The sequence below is a fragment of the Streptopelia decaocto genome, assembly GCF_964273445.1.
Source record: "Streptopelia decaocto genome assembly, chromosome: 12".
Lineage (NCBI taxonomy): Eukaryota > Metazoa > Chordata > Aves > Columbiformes > Columbidae > Streptopelia > Streptopelia decaocto.
Window position 1 is genome coordinate 1999088 of NC_138667.1, and position 17738 is coordinate 2016825.

Consider the following 17738-nt stretch of genomic DNA (forward strand, 5'->3'; position numbering starts at 1 on the left):
GGTTTCTGAACATGGCGAGGATGGGACAAAGCAGAGCAGATCGGAGCAGGACTTGTCACTCCCCAAATCCTAGAAATTTTAGTTCATACGTACACTTGCCAGTGGCTGTGGGCAACCATTTACTTGGTGTAAAGAACTTAATATCAGTATAAACTGGCTCTGGGCAGTGTCAATGATGCTGCACTTGGAGTTGTAGCAGCTGTAATTGTGAATATTACTGAGATAGTGAAACATGGTGTCCAGTTTTCTATTGCATTTTTTTCAAGTGGAAAAGTTAACTAATGGTTGACACACAAGTGGAGAAAATTGTGCATATGCCAATTTTTTTTGTTACCTTTTTACTTTGAACTACACTGCTTATGAGATCTCATTGTTTTGGAAGAATGGCATGAACAGTCTTCGGCAACAGTTGTGATAATTGTAAACGCTCACAATTGTGCACTCTTTTCTGGTTATTCCTCCCTGGGTTTTGAAAGTTGTACACTTAAAACATTCTTAAAGTTGTTGGCTTCTATGTGCAACATACCAAGCCAGCTGACATGGTAGTAACCAAAGATTCCAGTTCTTAAGCGTATGAGAGACTCTGCCTGCTTACCTGTGCTAGAAATAACAGCATCTAAAGTGAAGACTTAAGAGAAACTTAGCGACTACTAGATAATCTTTAGGACTCTGCATTAACTCTATAATGTTCTTGGTATAAAAGGAAAAACAGCATATTTGTCACGAAATTTAGTTAACATCTTACAACTGAACCTGTATGTAAGTTGCTTAGATAAATGTAATCACTGTAAACATCTATATGATCTGGGATTTTGTTTTTATTTTGAAGCGGGAGCTTTTTTGTTTACAAGTTCATTAAAAACTAAAAACTGTTTCTGTAAGGAAATGAGATTTTTTTTTTTTAATTTGCTTTGTTAATTCAGTTTAAGAAATCCACATTACCCTGTTTTTAAACCAAGTTTCAAGGCCATTTGTTAAGCGAAAGGAGTCATATTTCCTTCTAAATCATTTTAGATTTAGTGTTGTAACTCTTCCTCATTTTGTTTTTAAATAAATTTTGTATTTTTTCCTTGAGGGAGAAGGGGCAGTCTTGCGTTTTTATAACTTGTTGTTCGAGACCAGCCCTCTGGACTGAGATTGGCATTTTTAAAGCGAAGTGGCATCTTTTGCAGGCCCGGCGCGGGCGGCCCCCGCGCGTTGCCACATCCTGCACCGCCCGGACTCACTCGTGATGCTGGTTTTAAGAGAAATTTGAGTGGAGTATTTGGATGGTTTTAAACCAAGGCATTTTCTTTCAAGTTCTTGTGAAGTGGATCTGAGCAGATTGACTCTTGTTCTCGGGGACAGCCTCGCACCGCGCAGCGTCACCCCGTTACTGCCCGGGCTGTCTTCCTTCTCACTCCTATTCTAGCCCAGCTGAAAGAAAGAAATACTTTTATTGCTGGTAATTCTTTAATAGTGTAATTTATTCCTTTATAGCATGTCAGAATAAATTAAAAAAATGTCTGAAAAAGCTGCCAGATGCCTATTGTGTAAATGTTGTTTGTATGTTAGCTCGTTAGACAGTTTCCATGCATGTAGCAGAGTTCCTGCTCACGGTTCATACTTTTACTGTTTGAAAAGGTCTTTCATTTTGCAAACGGTTTCTTCAAGACCATAATACTCACACTGTGCGCTTGTCACCGAGCGGTGATCTGGATCAAGGCCGCTCCTCTGCGGTCACTATGCACAACTCCCTTTACGAGAAGGAGCTGCCCTGAGAAGATGTTAAACTTTAGCTGGAGAACACTGTGTGCTAATAAACATTTCTACAGATAATCTGGGAGTACAGGGAAGTAAAGTCTGCCGGGCTTTGGAAATATCGGTGCACATTCGGAAACGCGTGGGTCAGAGCGGTCGCTCTCTGTTCCCTGGATGGTGAAAGAAGAAACGCAGCCGTTCTGGCCGGGATGCTTCCCTGGGCTCTGAGTATTGCCCAAGATGAGTAAGGATGCTTTACAAGCAATGCCTCATGAAAACGTGTGTTTCTAAGAACTGGCGTTTAGAATACCGTGATGTGTCTTTATGATTTCCACTGTCCAGGCAACGCAGCTGACAACATGCGTTGGCAAAAGGGGAAGGAGCATCACTGAAATGCAGCCTTGGCAGCTGTTTTCAAAGTGGCTGCTTGGAATTGGTTTTGCACCACTTTCCTTGCTTTGACAGGAGGTATTTGAAAATCAGAGGAAATAGTTTGGTTTCGGGAGAATAAATTATTTCCTCTGTCTGTTAAATTTACTCATGACTTTGAGCAGGGTTGTCAAGTTTTAGAAACAAGCTGCCCTTGATAAGCCCTGTAGGCAAGAACGCTTCCTATGCTTGGAGCATCAAAATGCATTTGGTTTGTGGTTCCTCCAAGTGCAAGGCGCATCCTGCAGAGGACACGGGGTCCGCTTAGTCCATCAGACACACTGTGTTCATGGAGTTTGCTTCTGCACGCAGGTGTGAGGTTGAAGTGTGGGCTCTGTCGTGCTGCTTTGCGGAATCCAGCCTGCACCAGGCGTGCTGAGCCGGGAGCGGGATGGCAGCCTTCCCTAAGGAGATGCTGTGATACTGAACACTCGGTTGCTGTATCATCTACTTGGTTTGTATCAGAGACTTAAAACTGAAAGCATTAAAAACTATGTGGATCTTGATTTCTGGCTGCAGCTCTGCAAAGGTTTTGTGTTGAGAGGTTTATCTGCTGTCCTGATGAAAACTCAAACCGCAAGCAATCCCAGGCCCTTCACAAGGAATTATCGTTGTAACAGGGGCCATATAGTGCAAGAACTACAACTTCATGTTCCCTGGAAAGTGCTAGAATTCAGGCAATGATACTAGGCGGTGACAACAGGTTCTTAGTCATCACACCAAGCTGTGTACAGAGTTTCCAATCAATTTATTAACCTCCTTATAGCAACTCCGAGAGGGCTCCTAAGGCCACTGTTTAAAGACTTGCTTAATTTGGAGTGGGGAGTGCTCATACGTGCAGCATACTGGTTCATTATCTTTAACCTATTTAAGCCATTCCTTCTTACAAGCAATTTGAAAGCTTTTTCCTTTTCTCCCATAAAAGGCTCTGAAAGAAGGACGGGCTGCTCAAGGTTTCGGTTATTAAACGTTGCTGCTTTGCCTGCTGTTCTGAGTGGTGCTGGTAATAAGTGATGAATTCAAACCCTGGCTGTGCTGAAAACACCATCAGTCCCCAAAAGCTAGATATGTTCTTTAGTAGGTGTGTCAAGCCCATCCAGTCTGTGCCATCCTCATTTATTTTGCCGATGTCTGTTGAATTCCATCTGTACGGGGGTTATTTTTCAAGCTGTTGTGTTGATTTGTTGTATCGTTCTGCCTGTTCTGTCGGCTTTTCCAGGTGCGTTGCTCAGCTCGCGGGGGCCCATCCGAGCCTCGTGCGCCGTGCTGTCCCGCAGCAGGTCGTGGTTGTGCCGTGTTGAGCCGGAGCTCGGGCTCGATCCTCCCCAGCCTGGAGTTCTTCTGTCATCCTAAGCTGCCTTTTTTGCATAAGGCATTAATTTCTCCTGACAGCATTCTCCCATTTAGAAGATTTGTTGCTTAGCCAGCTCCGTCAGCCCCATCTGCTCCTTACTTAATCGCAGTGAAATCATCATGATTTCATATCTTGATGTCACCGTGTGAGTTTACGAGCATGGCGGCTCCGGGCTGGGCAGGAGGAGCTGGCGGCTCCAGCACCCGTGCCTCTGGAAACGTGGGGTGGGGAGGGCGCGGAGGAAGGGCCCACCCTCCTAATTGGGCCTGAGTGGATGTGGCGTGTTCTAATGTGGAAATGGCTCTTTAATGCAATCCGTGTTATCCGGGGCTAAACAGGAAGGGGGGAGGGTGGCGCCAGGTCTGTACGCTAAGAATTGAGATGGAGTGTTGTGCCAGGACACAAGGTTGTTCGTCCTTCGCTGTGTTAATGCAGCTTTTCCAAATAGACCAAGGGCCGTGTGGGAAAGGCGGGTTGTTGAAGGAACCGCAGTGGGCTCAGCCGCTTGGCTGAGCTCAGTACTAAAGGTGTGAAATCTTCTAAATGAAGATGCTAACTTCACTTTCCGTGTCGTGAGATATTCTTAGATGTGGCTGCTGCTAGTGCTGAATTCAGGTAGCAGCAAATCAGGAGGAGCTGGGGGATATTCTCACACCAGCCTAGGATGAGCAGATTTCCTAGGATTTTGTCCATGAAATAACTGTGAAGGTGACGTAGCTCCTTTCTCAGCAGACAGCTTGGCGTTTTGCTATCAGGGGCTGCTCTAGAAGTACCTGAGCACGCTCACTCCTAACTGTTCTGTTTCCCCAGGAGTCTTTTGTTCCTGTTGATAATGCAGGTTGTTTTGTTGTAGCCATGGCTGCGTTTCTGCCCCTCTGAAGGATGCGGCAGTGGAGCGGCTGGCGGAGCGGCTCTGGCAGGGCTCTGAGCACCGAGGAGCAGGCTGCTCCTCCGCTGCGCCCGTTCCTGCCGCCCTTGAAATACCAGTGAGCCTTGAGCTCTTTTGCAGATGAGACTTTGAACTTCTCTTTGAACGAAAGCCATTTGAGATCATCAGAAGACCTTGGAGGGGTGTGAACGCTGTCGTTCAGGGTGGAGCAGCTTTAGATCTTTCCTTGCTGCAGTCAAAGCCCCTGCGTGTAATGATAAAGCTGAGCCTTATCCTTTACAGCCCTGTAAATACCCAGGGCAGGTGCTTGGCTGGGTGCGATCCAGATAAGCAGCAGAGGTGGGGCGGTGGCTCTGGCGTCTCCGCTGTGCTCTGTGGGACCTCATGGCCCATCACACCAAGGGCACGAGGAGCAAAACTTCCCTTTCCCTTCCAGGTGTTTCTTTGGCACATACTGATGCCAAAGCAGCACAATGGGACTTCTCCAGATGAGACCCCCTGGGCTACCTCTGTGTACCGTACCCTGCTGTCTGTCTGGCTTGTCATCACCGCTGTGTGCTTCTCTCATGGGTTTTGTACACCGATACTTCTGCTTCTTGGCAGCGTGGGTAGTTTTGAAGGTTGTCGAGCCCATCTCTGCACATCCCACTGACGCTTGGGCCAGGCTGGGGTTACAGCTGGCTCCAGTGGTCAAGAGCCGTTCCTCACTGCTGGGCCAAGCCGGCTGGCCTCTGCTGGCCGGGTTTGCCACCAGATCTGCAGCTGGTGGCAGCTGCGGGTCAGGGAGCAAGGAAGCGTTTGCTGGCCTCGGTGTCTGGGCAGGTACAGACAGGCAGTGGGGGAGGAGAGCACAGAGAAACTGGTGAGAGTCCTTTGAGCTGAGAAAAATCGCTCAGGCAGCAAAGAGCTGCGTTCCTGTGCGCTGAGTGTGTCCCGGCGCAGCTCTGACTCGTGCCGAGCTCGTTCCTCCTCCTCGGTGCCTCCTTGGTGGCAGCCGCTGTGGCCGCAGCTGCTCTTGGGCCGGGGCTGCTCGCAGCAGGCGTGTTGGTCGGGGTCCCTGCCCACAGCGTCAGGAGTGTTTGTGCGGCGGAGCGTGTGTTCATGTTCCTCGGGGCTGGCACTCGCGTTGCACAAGGCAGACCTGGGCACCTCCTGCATGGCACCGTTTGAACAGCAGGAACGGCCAGAAATCCCACTGACTCACATCCTGGAAGTGTTCGCCTTCCTTCCCCAGACCCTTTTCTTTGGGGGAAGAAAGATGAGGAGCCCAGGTGTGGCCATTCTTCCCTTGGGCTGCCCAGGAAGTATTAATTGCTGCCTTTTATTAGATGGACTTGTGCTACAATGGCCCTGCCACGCCACTTGCATGTGAGGAACATCACTTAACCCTGTTTGTGTTGCACCCGCGGCGTGGGAAGGTGCTGCTGTGCTGCAATGGAGCTGACACGGTTGCAGCGAGTTCCCGGCTGGTCAGCCCGAAGCTATTAACAAATCCCATAAACAGATGATGGGCTCAGTCGCTGCTCAGTGACCTTTCTCCCTCTCACTGGCAGCTTTATCCTGCGCCCCTTGCCCTTCCTGGCCGTGCGGGGGCTCCGGTGGGCTGCGAGCCGGGCTCTGCCGCTGCTGGTGGCACTGGATCTGTGCAGCAACCAGCAGGTTCCCGGGAGGCAAAGCACGGGCTTGGGAACTTGACGCTGATGGGAAGTGGCTTGTTTTGCGTGCTGGCGTGCAGACAGCTCGCAGGGTTCTGGTCGGTGCTGCGCTCAGCCTTTCCTACTGAAAGGCCATTAGGGTTCGTGAGCTCGCTGCTCCCAACCCCGGTCCTGTGTCTCCCCAAAGCGCAGCTGCGGGCAGGGGTAGGATCCCTCCATGGCCACGGAGAGGTGGAATCGTGGCACCGGGCAGACTGGTTTGGTTGTGGCCGGGGAGCTTATGCTGGGCTGGCTTTTCCAAGGGAGTTGAATAGGGGTGACAAGGGACACCTGGGCGTCCACCGTGCACAGTGCAGGGTGTGTTCAAAGGTGTTTATGGCCCTTCCCAGGGCAGGGAGCAGTTCTCTAACGCAAGGCGGGTCCCAGTGCCAAGACTGCAAGGCAGCTGCCTGTTGCTGTTTCCTGGAGGACCCGTGTGTTCCCCCCCCGGGAAGCCCTGGGGGAGCTGCCTGGTCCCGTCTGCTGGCAGGGAAAGGAGGGAAGGCCTGGCAGCGCCTGGTGCTGGGCAGCCACCCTGTTCCCGCGGGTTCAGCGGCCGCGCAGGCGGTGAAAGCGGAGCCGGTGCGGGGGTTGCTGGGTGACCAGTAAACACAGCACAGGCAGCAGTGGGGGGGCGGCTGCCCTTCGCCCCCTTCCTGAACGCAGGACACAGCTGTCCCCGATGCCGTGCAGAAGTGAAGGACCCGGCTTGGAGCGCCAACAGCAGTGAGCTCGGGGTGCACTCTGCCCACTTTGCCTGTAGCACACGGCGCTGCCCCGGGGGCTGCTGGCTGCACAGGGTGGCTCATTCCTTACCCCAGCGTTGCGTTTGGCCGCTCAAAGGAGCTCTGTGTGTGCTGAGCCTCCCTGGGGCCGGGCAGCCCAACACAGAGGGTCCCAGAGCTGCAGCATCCCATCGGGTGTCTGTCAAAGACCCAGTTCACAGCAGCTTCCCTGTAACCTCTGGTTTAAATACAAGGTACTGGAGCGATCAGGGCACAGACAAACCTATTGCACCCTGGGCTTTTCCTCGGTGTGACATGGTGGCTTGAGTGGAGCGTGGTGGCAAACCTGCATGTGGGGGGCTGTCTCCAGCAGGTAATGGGAGAGGACAGCGGTGCTGGAAGCAACCCTGCTGCTCTAAATAGCTTTGCCAGCTGCTGATGTTTGTTAATGTGGCTTAGCCGTGGTCCTGTGGGAATGCGGGTACTTGGGATCAGTGTTGCAAGGGAAGCTTTGTGGGATGGGAAGGAATCCCAAACCCCAGGGAACACTTTCCAGGAAAGAAGTGCTGGTGCTCAGATCCTGTTTCTAGAAGGGCAGAGCAGCCTCCTGTGTGCATCTGTGGCTGCTTTTAATCTTGCTGCAGTAAATGAGAGCTGGTGCTGAAGCCCTGATCTCAGCCTCTCCGCCAGCATCCTGGAGCTGAAGGCTGAACCAGCTCCACGTCAGCTCTGACAGCTCTCCAGCCGCCCTGGGGCTCACTGCTGGCACCCAGAGACCTGCACGTCTGCTCTGGAGCAGGTTCAAACACATTGGCTCAGCCCAGAGCATGGTCCCATGTGCACCCTGCACCCCTCACCCGGTACTGGGGCACCCTGGCTGTGTGGGGGCAGCTGCTGCAGGGATGGTACGAAACTGCTGCGGCATCTCCCGCTGCTCCCTGCCTGCATGTCAGTGTGCCCGGCGAGCTGGGAACGCTGGGGATGTCTGTCCTTGGACCTGCAGCCTCTTTGGGACAAGCCCTGATTCTGCTAAACCCCCCATGGGGTAAAAGCAACACGGCTGTTGTGGAGGTGTGGGCAGAGCTGGGGCAGGGCTCGTGTCCTCGCCGGGTCTGGCGGATCAGCTGCGTCTCTGCCTGCTTGTGTCTGGGGCGTAGGCAAATGTCTGTGGTGCTTTGCATGTGGGTTCAAACTGAAGTATTGAGAGAGACCATTTTATACCTGCTGGATAACACAGCTCCATCTGCCCGCCCTCACAAACCATTCAGGCAGTTCCTGGGTCCTCACAGTCCAACCTGAGAAATAATGCTGATTTTCTTTCAGCTGGGGAGAGAATAAGCTGTTCATTGCTTCATCTTGCATTAGGAGGAGCGTGGTAAATCCCTAGCGTCTAGTCAGGCTCTGCCTGATAGCTGGAGCGTGGAGGTGTTGCTGATGGAAAGCTGAGTGCAACATGGGAAGTGCTTTGGCCTCAAACGTGTGAGCTGCCACCCAGCCTCCTTCCTGCAGAGAGGCCCCCGGTGCGCTGGCTGCTCCGCTGGGCTTGCTCTGGGCACTCGGCTTTCCCGGGCTCGGGAGCAGGGGGGAGCTGCCAGCTTAGGGCAGCACCCTCTCCAGCAGGAGAGATACGCATCTGACTCACAGCTCCTCTTAGATAAGCGCTTCTCCTGTTAACGCTCTGGTTGGGTAGGACCAACGCCTGCCTTTCAAAGCTGCCATCGCGTTGAAACAGCCCTCCTGCTATCGGCAAGGTTTCGTCAGGCGAATGCGTGCCCCGGCTCTCCCTCCCACCAGGGAATGTCCCCTCCTGTCCCGGCTCTCCCTCCCACCAGGGAATGTCCCCTCCTGTCCCAGCTCTCCCTCCCACCAGGGAATGTCCCCTCCTGCTGCGAGGAAGCTCCGGCTCCCACCTCCCAGCTGGGACCATCGTGTGTTCCCTGGTGGGAGAGGAGCTGCTGCTGGGTGGGCTGTCCCTGCCCACGCACCCACGCTGCGCCCCCTCCTTTCTGCCTCTGGGGCAGCGGGACTGGCTGAGCCCTGGCTGGTGGGCTCAGGAAGGAGCTGCAGGGTTGAGGGTTTTTTCAGACCGGGGTTCTCTTCCCCAGCCATAAGAACGTTTAGGGCATTTCCTACAAACGGCTTCTGTGTCCCATACAAAGCTGGATCTCCTGGGCTGTGCCAGTTTTGTGCCATGCCACCCTGAGCAGCAAGCTCTGGCTCCTTCATCCCGCTTAGCCCAGATTTTCTTCTAAATTAGGTCACTTGTTAATTGAGGGTAAGCACAAAGTTGCTCTGTTTCTCCTGGTCCTCCTAGGCTGGGCAGACCCACTTGAGGAGCTGAGAGACCTGGGGCAAGGCCGAGTGCTGAGCACCTGGTTGCTGCTGCAGCTCCGCCTGCATTCTGCAGCTCCAGGACTTTGTTTGCCGCTGTGTGACGCCGGGGAGGGCAGGTCTGGGCTGACTCTTATTCAACATCATGTGAAAGCCTGACCCTTGCTCATCTGTGGGAAGAAGACAGTAAAAGCAGGAGTCTGGGTTGTGGCTGTTGCGGGGGAAGGAGGGAGGGATGGGGCTGGGTACCTCCATGGCGCAGTGCAGACAGGTGCTGCGTCTGTTCCTGCGCTTGAACACGCTGCTCAGCACAGGGACGCTGGTGCCAGGACAGGGAGAGGTGATTGCGGGGTTGCAGACCCAGCAAGGGCTCGGTTCTGGGGAGAGGGGACAGCGTGAGCTTTGCTCTTCGTGTCCCTCGTGCCGTGTTGTCGCTGTGCCCCAGCTGTGAGGGATCCCGGGGCAGCTGTGCCCCACGAGCCGGGCAGCTGCCCCGCAGGCTCCCATGCCCAGCCTATGTGTGTGTGTGTGTGTGCGTGTGTGTGTGCGTGTGTTCAGCTTTCCCTGCCCGTTTCCATGCAGAGAGAGGCAGCTGCAGCCCCTCGTTCCCAGCACCGCAGAGCAAAACCCAACTGGGAGCGCAGGCACAGCCAGCATGTGGCTGCGGGACCTTTTGCTGCCCAGGGAGTGGGGACAAGCGGTGGCTCAGGGTCTCACCACCCTGGTTATGACGTTACCCCGTTCCTGGATGGTCTGGAGTGGCTCATGCAGCCTCAGCTGGTTCATCCGGCGCAGGAGCTGATCCCCAGCCCCAGGGTAGGGGTTGCCGCAGCCTCAGGGCTTGGTGCAAGGGCTTGGGCGGCTTTCCCCCGGAGGAGGGGCGGTAGGGCTGCAGCCTGGCCCGTGGCACCGATGTTGGGGTGCGCCAGGAATTGATTCACAACAACCTGTGGGCGATGGTGGCGAGGGGAGCGGGCAGGGGCTGTGGCCAGCCCGCCCGCCGGCTCCGAGCCCGTGCGGCGAGTGTGCACGGCCTCTGCTCTCAGGGCAGGGCTGGCCAGACGGGGATCAAAGCCGGTCCTGGTCCCGGGCCCCAGGGGGACTCGGGAGGAGGGAGAGCAGTGGGAAACTGCGCTGTTGGCAATCGGCTTGCGCCGCCTTGGCCATCCCTGGGTGTGATTTGGGTTCCCAGGCTGCCGGGGGGAGCAGGGCTGGGTGAGCCGGCTCTGCCTGCGTGCTGTGCTGTGCCCAGCAGGTTTGGAGCTGCCGGGCCTGCTCACCAGGGTGGGGGGACCTGGAGATGCTGACAGAGGAGCTTTCGGTCTGGGGTGAGTGTGCAGGGCCGTGCCTGCCGCCCCGGGACCGGCTGGGCACGGCTCTGAGCACCGGTGGCTCTGGTCCCTGTGGGGGGCTCAGACCCCTGGTGCTGCTGCGGCTGAGCGGGGTGTGCGGGGCTGGCAGCGCCCGGCACGTCTCGAGCAGGGCAGGGCTGAGCTCCTGCCCGGCCGGGTTTGGCACCGCGGGGGCTCGGGCGCGCCAGGCAGGCCTGGCAGGCGCCGGCTGCCGACGCAGCCTTCCTGGGTGCTGACTCAGCAGGTGGGTGGCTGCGAGCCCAGGCTGGGAGCTGGAGCTGGAGCTGGGCGGGCTGGGCCCTTTGATGGGCACAGGCACCCGTGTCCCCCAGCCCTGCGCGTGGGCTGGCAGCCACCCCCACGTTGTGCCCCCCTCGATGAGTCCTGCATGCCTGCACTGCTCATGTTGGGCCGTGCCCCCCCTCCCTCTCCAGCTTCCCACGCACACGCTAATCCCATCCCGCCGCAGCGGCGAGGGCGGCTCAGCCCTGGCAGGGCTGGCTTAGCAGGCGCAGCTCCTCATCTGGGGGCCACGGGGTGCTGTGAGCCCCCCCTGGGATCTGCAGGATACAAGCCCACATCCCCACATTTCCAGCATCACTCTGGGGTGCTGGGGGGCTGCTCCCCAGAGCCACAGCGCTGGAGGGTGTGGGGCGGGGGGATGCGCTGTGGGGGGCTCATGGAGGGGCTGTGCAGAGCAGGAAGGAGCAGGGGTGTGTGGGATGGCCCTTGGGGTGCAGATGGGCTCTGCTGCTCATGCGCCGCTCCCGGGGTGCGTGTGGGTGTGTGTGTGTGTGTGTGCGTGTGTGTGTGTGTGTGTGTGTACACCCTGCCTCTGTCCCAGCCCTGCTGAGCTCTTTGAAAATCTGCATATGCAACAAGCCCTAATCCTGGGAAACTTCCCCCAGCTCGGGGGTGTCCTGCCCTTGGCAGAAAATAAACTGGGGTAATCCGAACCACTTTGGGGCCAAGTGCTGAAGCATGGTGGCGCAGTGCTGCAATGGCCACGGTGCTGAGCTGTGATCTGAGCACGTTCACGCTGTGCCAGCCTGTGCAAGTTTGGAGAAGGGCCATGGGGTGCCGTGCTGCGGGAGCTGGGGGGGGGGTCGATGGCGTGCAGGTGCCACAGCATCACCCACTGCCCCCTTGGTTAAAATCACCCTGTTTCCCCCAGGCCCTGGCAGTGGGCAGCGTTGCCCAGCCCCTGCGGGGGCCCAAGGCCAGCGCAGGACATGGGGATTAGTTTTAAGCCGATTGCTGCTGCCGGTTAGGGAAGCACTGAGGCGTTCGGCTGGGGTCCTGGGGGAGCGTGGCTGCCGTGGGGCCGGCACTGCACCCTGGCAGGGCAGGACGAGGTTTTGCCCCTGTCCTCATCCATTTGGTTTTCCCACCACAGCTTAGACGGGCTCCTCACCCCGATGGCCTCGAGGAGTGCGGGTGACCAGCCCCTGTCCTGCCCCAGCTTGGTGTCCTGGTGGGACACTCGTGGGACCCTCCTGCCCGCTCCGCCCTGGATCCCCGTGGGGATGAGCCTCCCTGTGCCGGGCAGGGATGGCTGTGGGCACTGGAGTTCGGCTCCCAGCACGGTGCCTCTCCTTGCTCTAGTGAGGCTGTAGCAGACCCCCAATACTTTTGGGAGGGATGTGGCACAGCACACGCAGCTCTGGGAGGAGATGGGGAGGAGGCGGGGAAGCACAAGCGCAGTCCCTGTGGGCAGAGGAGGATTTACGGCTGCCGAGTTTCTGCAAAGACAATAACTGTGCGGGACTCTTGGAGAGGGTGGAGGGGGAAAAGCTGCCCAAAAAAGGGAGTGTGGCAGCTCGGCCTGCCCTCCTGGGTATTCTCCAGAAAGCAGGGAACATGAGGGACACGTCCTGCCAGGAGCAAGGGAGGAATGAGCATGTCTGCCCGGGAGCCCCGGGGAGGCAGCGCTGCTCTGCCACCGCTGCGCATCCTGACTGGATCCTCCCCGCTGGGGAGCGGGGCTGTGCCAGCGGGTGCTGCTCCCGTGCATGCCGGCTGAGTCAGGACAACACCCTTCCCGGCCGGCAGGCCCGGCCGCGGCACTGGGCAGGCTGGTCCGGGGCTGGTGGCGGCTGAGCCGTGCCGGGTGGCTGAGCTGTGCCCAGAGCCTCCACGCCAACGCCAACCGCTGGGGAAACTGAGGCAGGGAGCGTGTAGCACCTGTGGCTGCTGCCAGCGCGGCATCTTGCCCCGGGGCAGCGTGACTGCCCTTGCTGCCCGTGGCACGGAGCCACACAGCTGCCCAGCCCACCCTGCGCGGGACAGGCAGGAGGTGCCTCAGTTTCCCTCTCGGGTAGATGGGTCAGCTCTCCAGCTGCTGCCGTGACCCGCGTGCACGCGGCTGGGCGAGGGACCCAGCGAGTCCCAGGGGGACATTTGCCGAACATGTGGTCCTTACTCTCCTCCTGCAGCTGCTGACACCGGTGCTGCCGCCCGGGTGGAAGCTGGTAGTGGGGGGGGGGCGAACCCCAGCCCTGCTTTGGTGCTTCCTGCAGCAGCTGGGGCAGCTGGTTCATGGGCAGGCTGGGGGCAGGTCAGGAATTCTTCAATTAAAGGGCTTTGTTTTGGCCACAAATCGCCCATCTCAGGGACAAAGGTCAGCCTTGATAAATTTTCTGGTTGAAAAAAAGGAGAAAATAAAAAAAAGAAGGAAACAGTCAAAGCTCTCTGAGTTGGCATTTCCTGAAGTGCTCTGTTTTTTTTAATTTGGGTGTGTGTGAGAGAGACACGACTTCCCATCCTGCACCAGCATGTCGTGTAACCCCCCCAACACCCGAAATCAAAACAGACTGCTTGGAAAGGCTTGAAACGCAGCAGTTGGAGCCACTGCAAACCAACAGCGCTGTCGCGGGGGGAGGTTTGGGTTGTGCTTTGGCTTGTCATTTCCAGAGAGGGTTTGCGATCACAGCTTTTTCTCCTGTCCCAGCTGGGTTTTGGGGTGGCCCCTCTGGGCGGGATCTCCTCACGCTCCCAGCCCTGTCTCATCCACCTGCATGTCCTGGGAGCCCCAGACTCCTCTGGGATCCTTCGGAAACCAAACCCACTGCCCCTTCCAGCTCCCAAAGGGGCGACTGTGTCCCGGCAGAGCGGGCAGCGAGCGGCGCAGGCAGCTCTGCCGTGTGCGGGCAGGGTTTGGCCATCTGGTCCCCGCAGCCGTGAAGGGGACACGGTCACGCGTGGGAGGCGCTGCCGGGGGTGCGCGGTCCTGCGTCAGCCGCCCCGGGGGGGCTGGGTGCTGCCGGCTCGCCCTGTTGAGTCAGCGGGTCGGCGTGGAGGCGGTTGGCCCCGTGGCGTTTTGGCACGGGCTGGAAGCCGGGAATGGGATGGGTGGGAACGGGGCTGCGTGGTGTGCGGGGTGTGCCACGCCAGCGGCACGGCGCGGTGGTGGTGATGGCGTCGTACGGCTGTCCCTGGTGTGGGTGACTGTCCACCTTGCGGGGGGGTGGCTCTGGCTGCGTGTGGGGGTGGATTAGGGAGTAGGATTAAGGCCTCTCATCTATCTTGGCTGGGAAATGGGGACCAGCCCAGCCACCCCATGGTGGCACCCCGTGCTGCCCCGCACTGTTCTTACAGCCAGGGTGGGGGAGCTCATCCATTGTTCAGTTGTGAACAGCACCCAGAGCGGGGACAAGCAGGGTCCCCGGTCCCCATGACACCCACCCAGGACAGGCTTCGAATCTCCCGCATCCAAGACTGGCACTGGGACAGGCAGGACGTGAGCTGGAGAGGGGACATGAGGCCAGCGGTGCGTGGGGAGGGAGGGGACACTGTCTGCTTCTCCGGTGGCCTGGGGACAGCCTGCCTGCGGGGTGCTGTGGCTCCGGGGCTGGCAGGACTGGCAGGGCGGTCAGCCCAGCCTGCCTGCTCCAGCCTGGGCAGCACTGCCGCCTGCTGTCCGCCCTGCCCTCCCTGCTGCCTGCGCCTGCGCTGCCTGCGCCTGCCCGCTGCACCTGTTTTCTTCTTCCGCCTCCATGCTGCTCCTCCTGCACCCGCCCCAGCGCAGGCAGAGGCCCGTGCAGGCAGCGGGTGCCGGGCAGAGCACGCATGCGAGGCCGCAGCTCCTGCTCCCCCCTCCTGCTGCTGCTCCAGGGCTGGGGTCAGGTCAGCTCAGCTCAGCAGCCGGGGACTCGGGTGATGTGATTAACGTGGGTGGATGTGAGTGCCCGGGATGCTCCCAGCTCCAGCCGCTGCCCGGGATGCTCACGCTGCCCAGCAGCAGCAGGGACGTTGCATCAGTTCCTTTGCAGGAGCACGGCAGGGCTGGGAGCTTGGGGGGACATACGGGGACAGTGCAGGAGGGAGACAGCAGCCCCTGGGGCTGTGCTCCATAGACCGCTCTTGTCCCTCCTTTCTGCCCCAAACTGTGCTGGCACCAGACCATAGGCTCCCACCCTGCCCTCAGCCCCAAAGGACCGGCCAGGACAGAGTCACTCAGGAGTCGAGACCTTTATTGACCCCGGGGTGGCTCGGTGACATGTGCAAGGACATCTGCGTACCAGCCGCATCCTCTTGCAGTGAGCAGTGACCCATGGGGACATCTGTCAGCCCCTGGTGCGGGGCACCTGTGTCTGGCTGGGCTGGGCTACCCGCCTCTCTGTGTTTGGGGTAGCCAGGAGGCTCCCACTCGTAGCCCCCCCGCCCTGTGGCCCCTTACCTTGCTCACCGGCTCATCCACAGGCTGCGGCTCCCCATGGGATGGACCATCTCCAGCCGCCAAGCCGTGGCCTCAAGAACAGTATTTCCAGGAATCCCCAACGTAGCGCCTAAGGGATTCCTGGGAAAACTGGACCCTGAGGGCACGGCGACCTAGGCTCTCCGCCAGCCCGGCACGTCCTCGCCGCTGGCCAGGCTCCGCGTGTGCCTGATGGCGCTGCCGCTGCCACGTCCCTGCTGTCCCCCCGCTGCACAAGGCTCCCGCGTTTCTGTGCAGCCCCTCCTGCTGGTGCCCAGCACTGGGCTGGGGGTCCCGAGTGAATGTGGGGTTCCCTCTGCTTCAAGGAGAAACCTCCCACCCTCCTCTCCCGCCTTGCTCTCTGCAGGGAGCGGGAGCTTTGAGCTGAGCCCTTTCCCGTAGCCAGGGCTCAGCTCTCCTTGTGTCACTCGTTCCAGCGGGTGGGGGTCTCGGAGGTCCCCAGGGTGTGCAGTTCCTCCCTTCCCGAGCTACAGTGCTTCATCTCAGACTCCCAATTGACCAGAGATGCAGCACTGCACCTTGGGCTGGGAGACATGGACGAGTCCGCAGTCCGGTGCCTGGCTGGTGTCCGTGGGTCGTGCCGTGGCAAGGCTGTGTGTCTGTCTGCCCCACTGGGTGCAGGCAAAGAGCTCTCCCCGCTGCAGGGCCATGTGCCTGCATCCCTCACACCCACCCCACCACGATGGCAGGACGGACCTGGGCTCAGTAGCTCAGCCTGGCCCCAGCTCTGCAGGAACAGAGACAGATGGGAGAAGGTTCTGCATCCAAATCCATGTGCTCCTCCTCAAGAGCCAGTACAAGGCTGGATGAGAGGGTGAGGGTGACAGGAGTCCCCCCAGCAGGGCCAGGACACCCCAGGGGGGTGTGGGCCTGTGGGTATCACCCAGCACATCCCTCCCTGCCCTCTGCCCCTTCCCTGCCCCAGGGGATGAAGAGCGTGTGAAAGCTCCTGCTGTCCCTCCCCACTCTTGTCCCTGTCCCCATCAGAGGAGAGCCCGCAGCCGGCCAGCACCTGTGGGAAGGCTTCAGCCTCAGCTTCCCAAGCTCGGACATCAGCCCGATCAGTTCTCGCGGTGGCAGCGCTGAGCCCAGCCCTTCCCATGGGCGAGGACCAGGGCCTGTGGCAGGGATGCTCTCTGGACCTTCACCCTCGGGTCCGGACAGGCTTCAGCCCATCCAAACCCAAGGGCAGGGACCCGGGGGGAAGCAGGAGGAGAGGGAGGGTGGAGGGAGCAGCTGAGTCCAAAAATGTCTTTTGCAGGCAAACACTAACATCCTGAGCAGAGCCGAAACGTGATAAACAGACCATCTATCACAACCGCGTCCTGCTGCCGGGCCCCGGCAGCCGCGATGCTCCCGGCAGCCTGACAAGAAGCAGATGGTGCATCTCCGGAGTGAGCTCCTGCATCCGGCACCAGCCCCCCCGCCGGGTGCACCCAGCTGGGAACTGGGGCAGAAACCCCCCATGTAATGTGCTGAGCTCCCACATCTTCTGCCCCTGGTTCTTGGGAGGAAAGAGCAGGGAAAAGAACCCTGTGGTGCCCTGAGCTTGCAGCATCCATAGTCGGGAGCGAGGTTTGGGGCAGCCTTGTCTGCTGTGGGGTGATCTCCAAACCAGCCCCAGCAAAGCGTGGGAACAGCCACAGAGACCCAGAGCCAGGGGAGGTGCCGCAGGGACCCTCGTGCCACCCCACACCTGTGCAGGGCCCCTGCCCCACTGCCAGCCCCACTGGGCAGCCCCCGGCCCCCCGCGCAACCCCAGGACGGGGTGACCGTGCTGTTGGTGAGGAGCGATGCGGCGCTGCCGCCCGCACGGGAGCGGCGCTGGGAGCCATCCCCCTCCTGTGTGGCTGGACAGTGGGACAGGGACAGGCCCGCAGAATGCAGCTGCCTGTGCCCAGGGGAAGCGCAGGCAGCGGTGTCCGTGCGGGCAGCACGGCTGGCATGCCGGCTCTGCCCGTCCCTCGCCGCTGGCCGTGTTCCTGGGCTTGCACAGTCACCGTGTGCCTTTGGCAGCCTCCATGTCCCCATGGACTCCCACGGCTGAGCCTGTAAGACACAGAGGGTGGCAGTCAGCGTGGCGGAGGCTGGTGAGGAGCCTCCTTTGGTCCTTCCCTGGGCAGCTGCTATGGGGCCCCCATGGGTGCCCAGCACCCTATGGGACTGAGGACAATGATGCCAACAGCTCCGTGCACACAAGAAATCCCATGGCAGCCACTCAAAGGCCTCCCTTTGAGCACTCAAAGGCACGTGTGCTCAAAGCCCAAGGGCGTGGGGCACGTTCTCTTGTTCCAGGGGTGGCTGGCAGGAGCCCTGCAGTGGCACCCGGGCCTGGCTTCTGTCCTCCCCCTGCCACCATCCTGGCCTTGGTGGAAAAGACAGGACGGAGCCTTCTCTGCCCCATGGCGCAGGGCTGGGAGAACTCAGCTGCCGTCCCCGGGGAGGTGGCGGCAGGAGAAGAAACACCAAGAAAGGCTGGAGGAATGCGCCAGACTGCACATCCAGAA

At 58.8% G+C, this 17738-nt stretch overlaps 1 protein-coding gene across 3 annotated transcripts in view; it reads left to right on the plus strand.

Moving 5' to 3' along the window:
• CSNK1A1 (casein kinase 1 alpha 1) overlaps window positions 1–1515 on the plus strand; it is a gene marked incomplete at its 3' end in the record, with an annotated part of 35124 nt that extends 33609 nt beyond the window's left edge. For all 3 annotated transcript variants that reach the window (XM_082063972.1, XM_082063970.1, XM_082063973.1), the window contains one exon: window positions 2–1515. In XM_082063972.1, the coding sequence (XP_081920098.1) occupies window positions 2–9 (8 nt within the window). The remainder of the gene's footprint in view (window position 1) is intronic.
• Between the last annotated feature and the right edge of the window lie 16223 nt (window positions 1516–17738).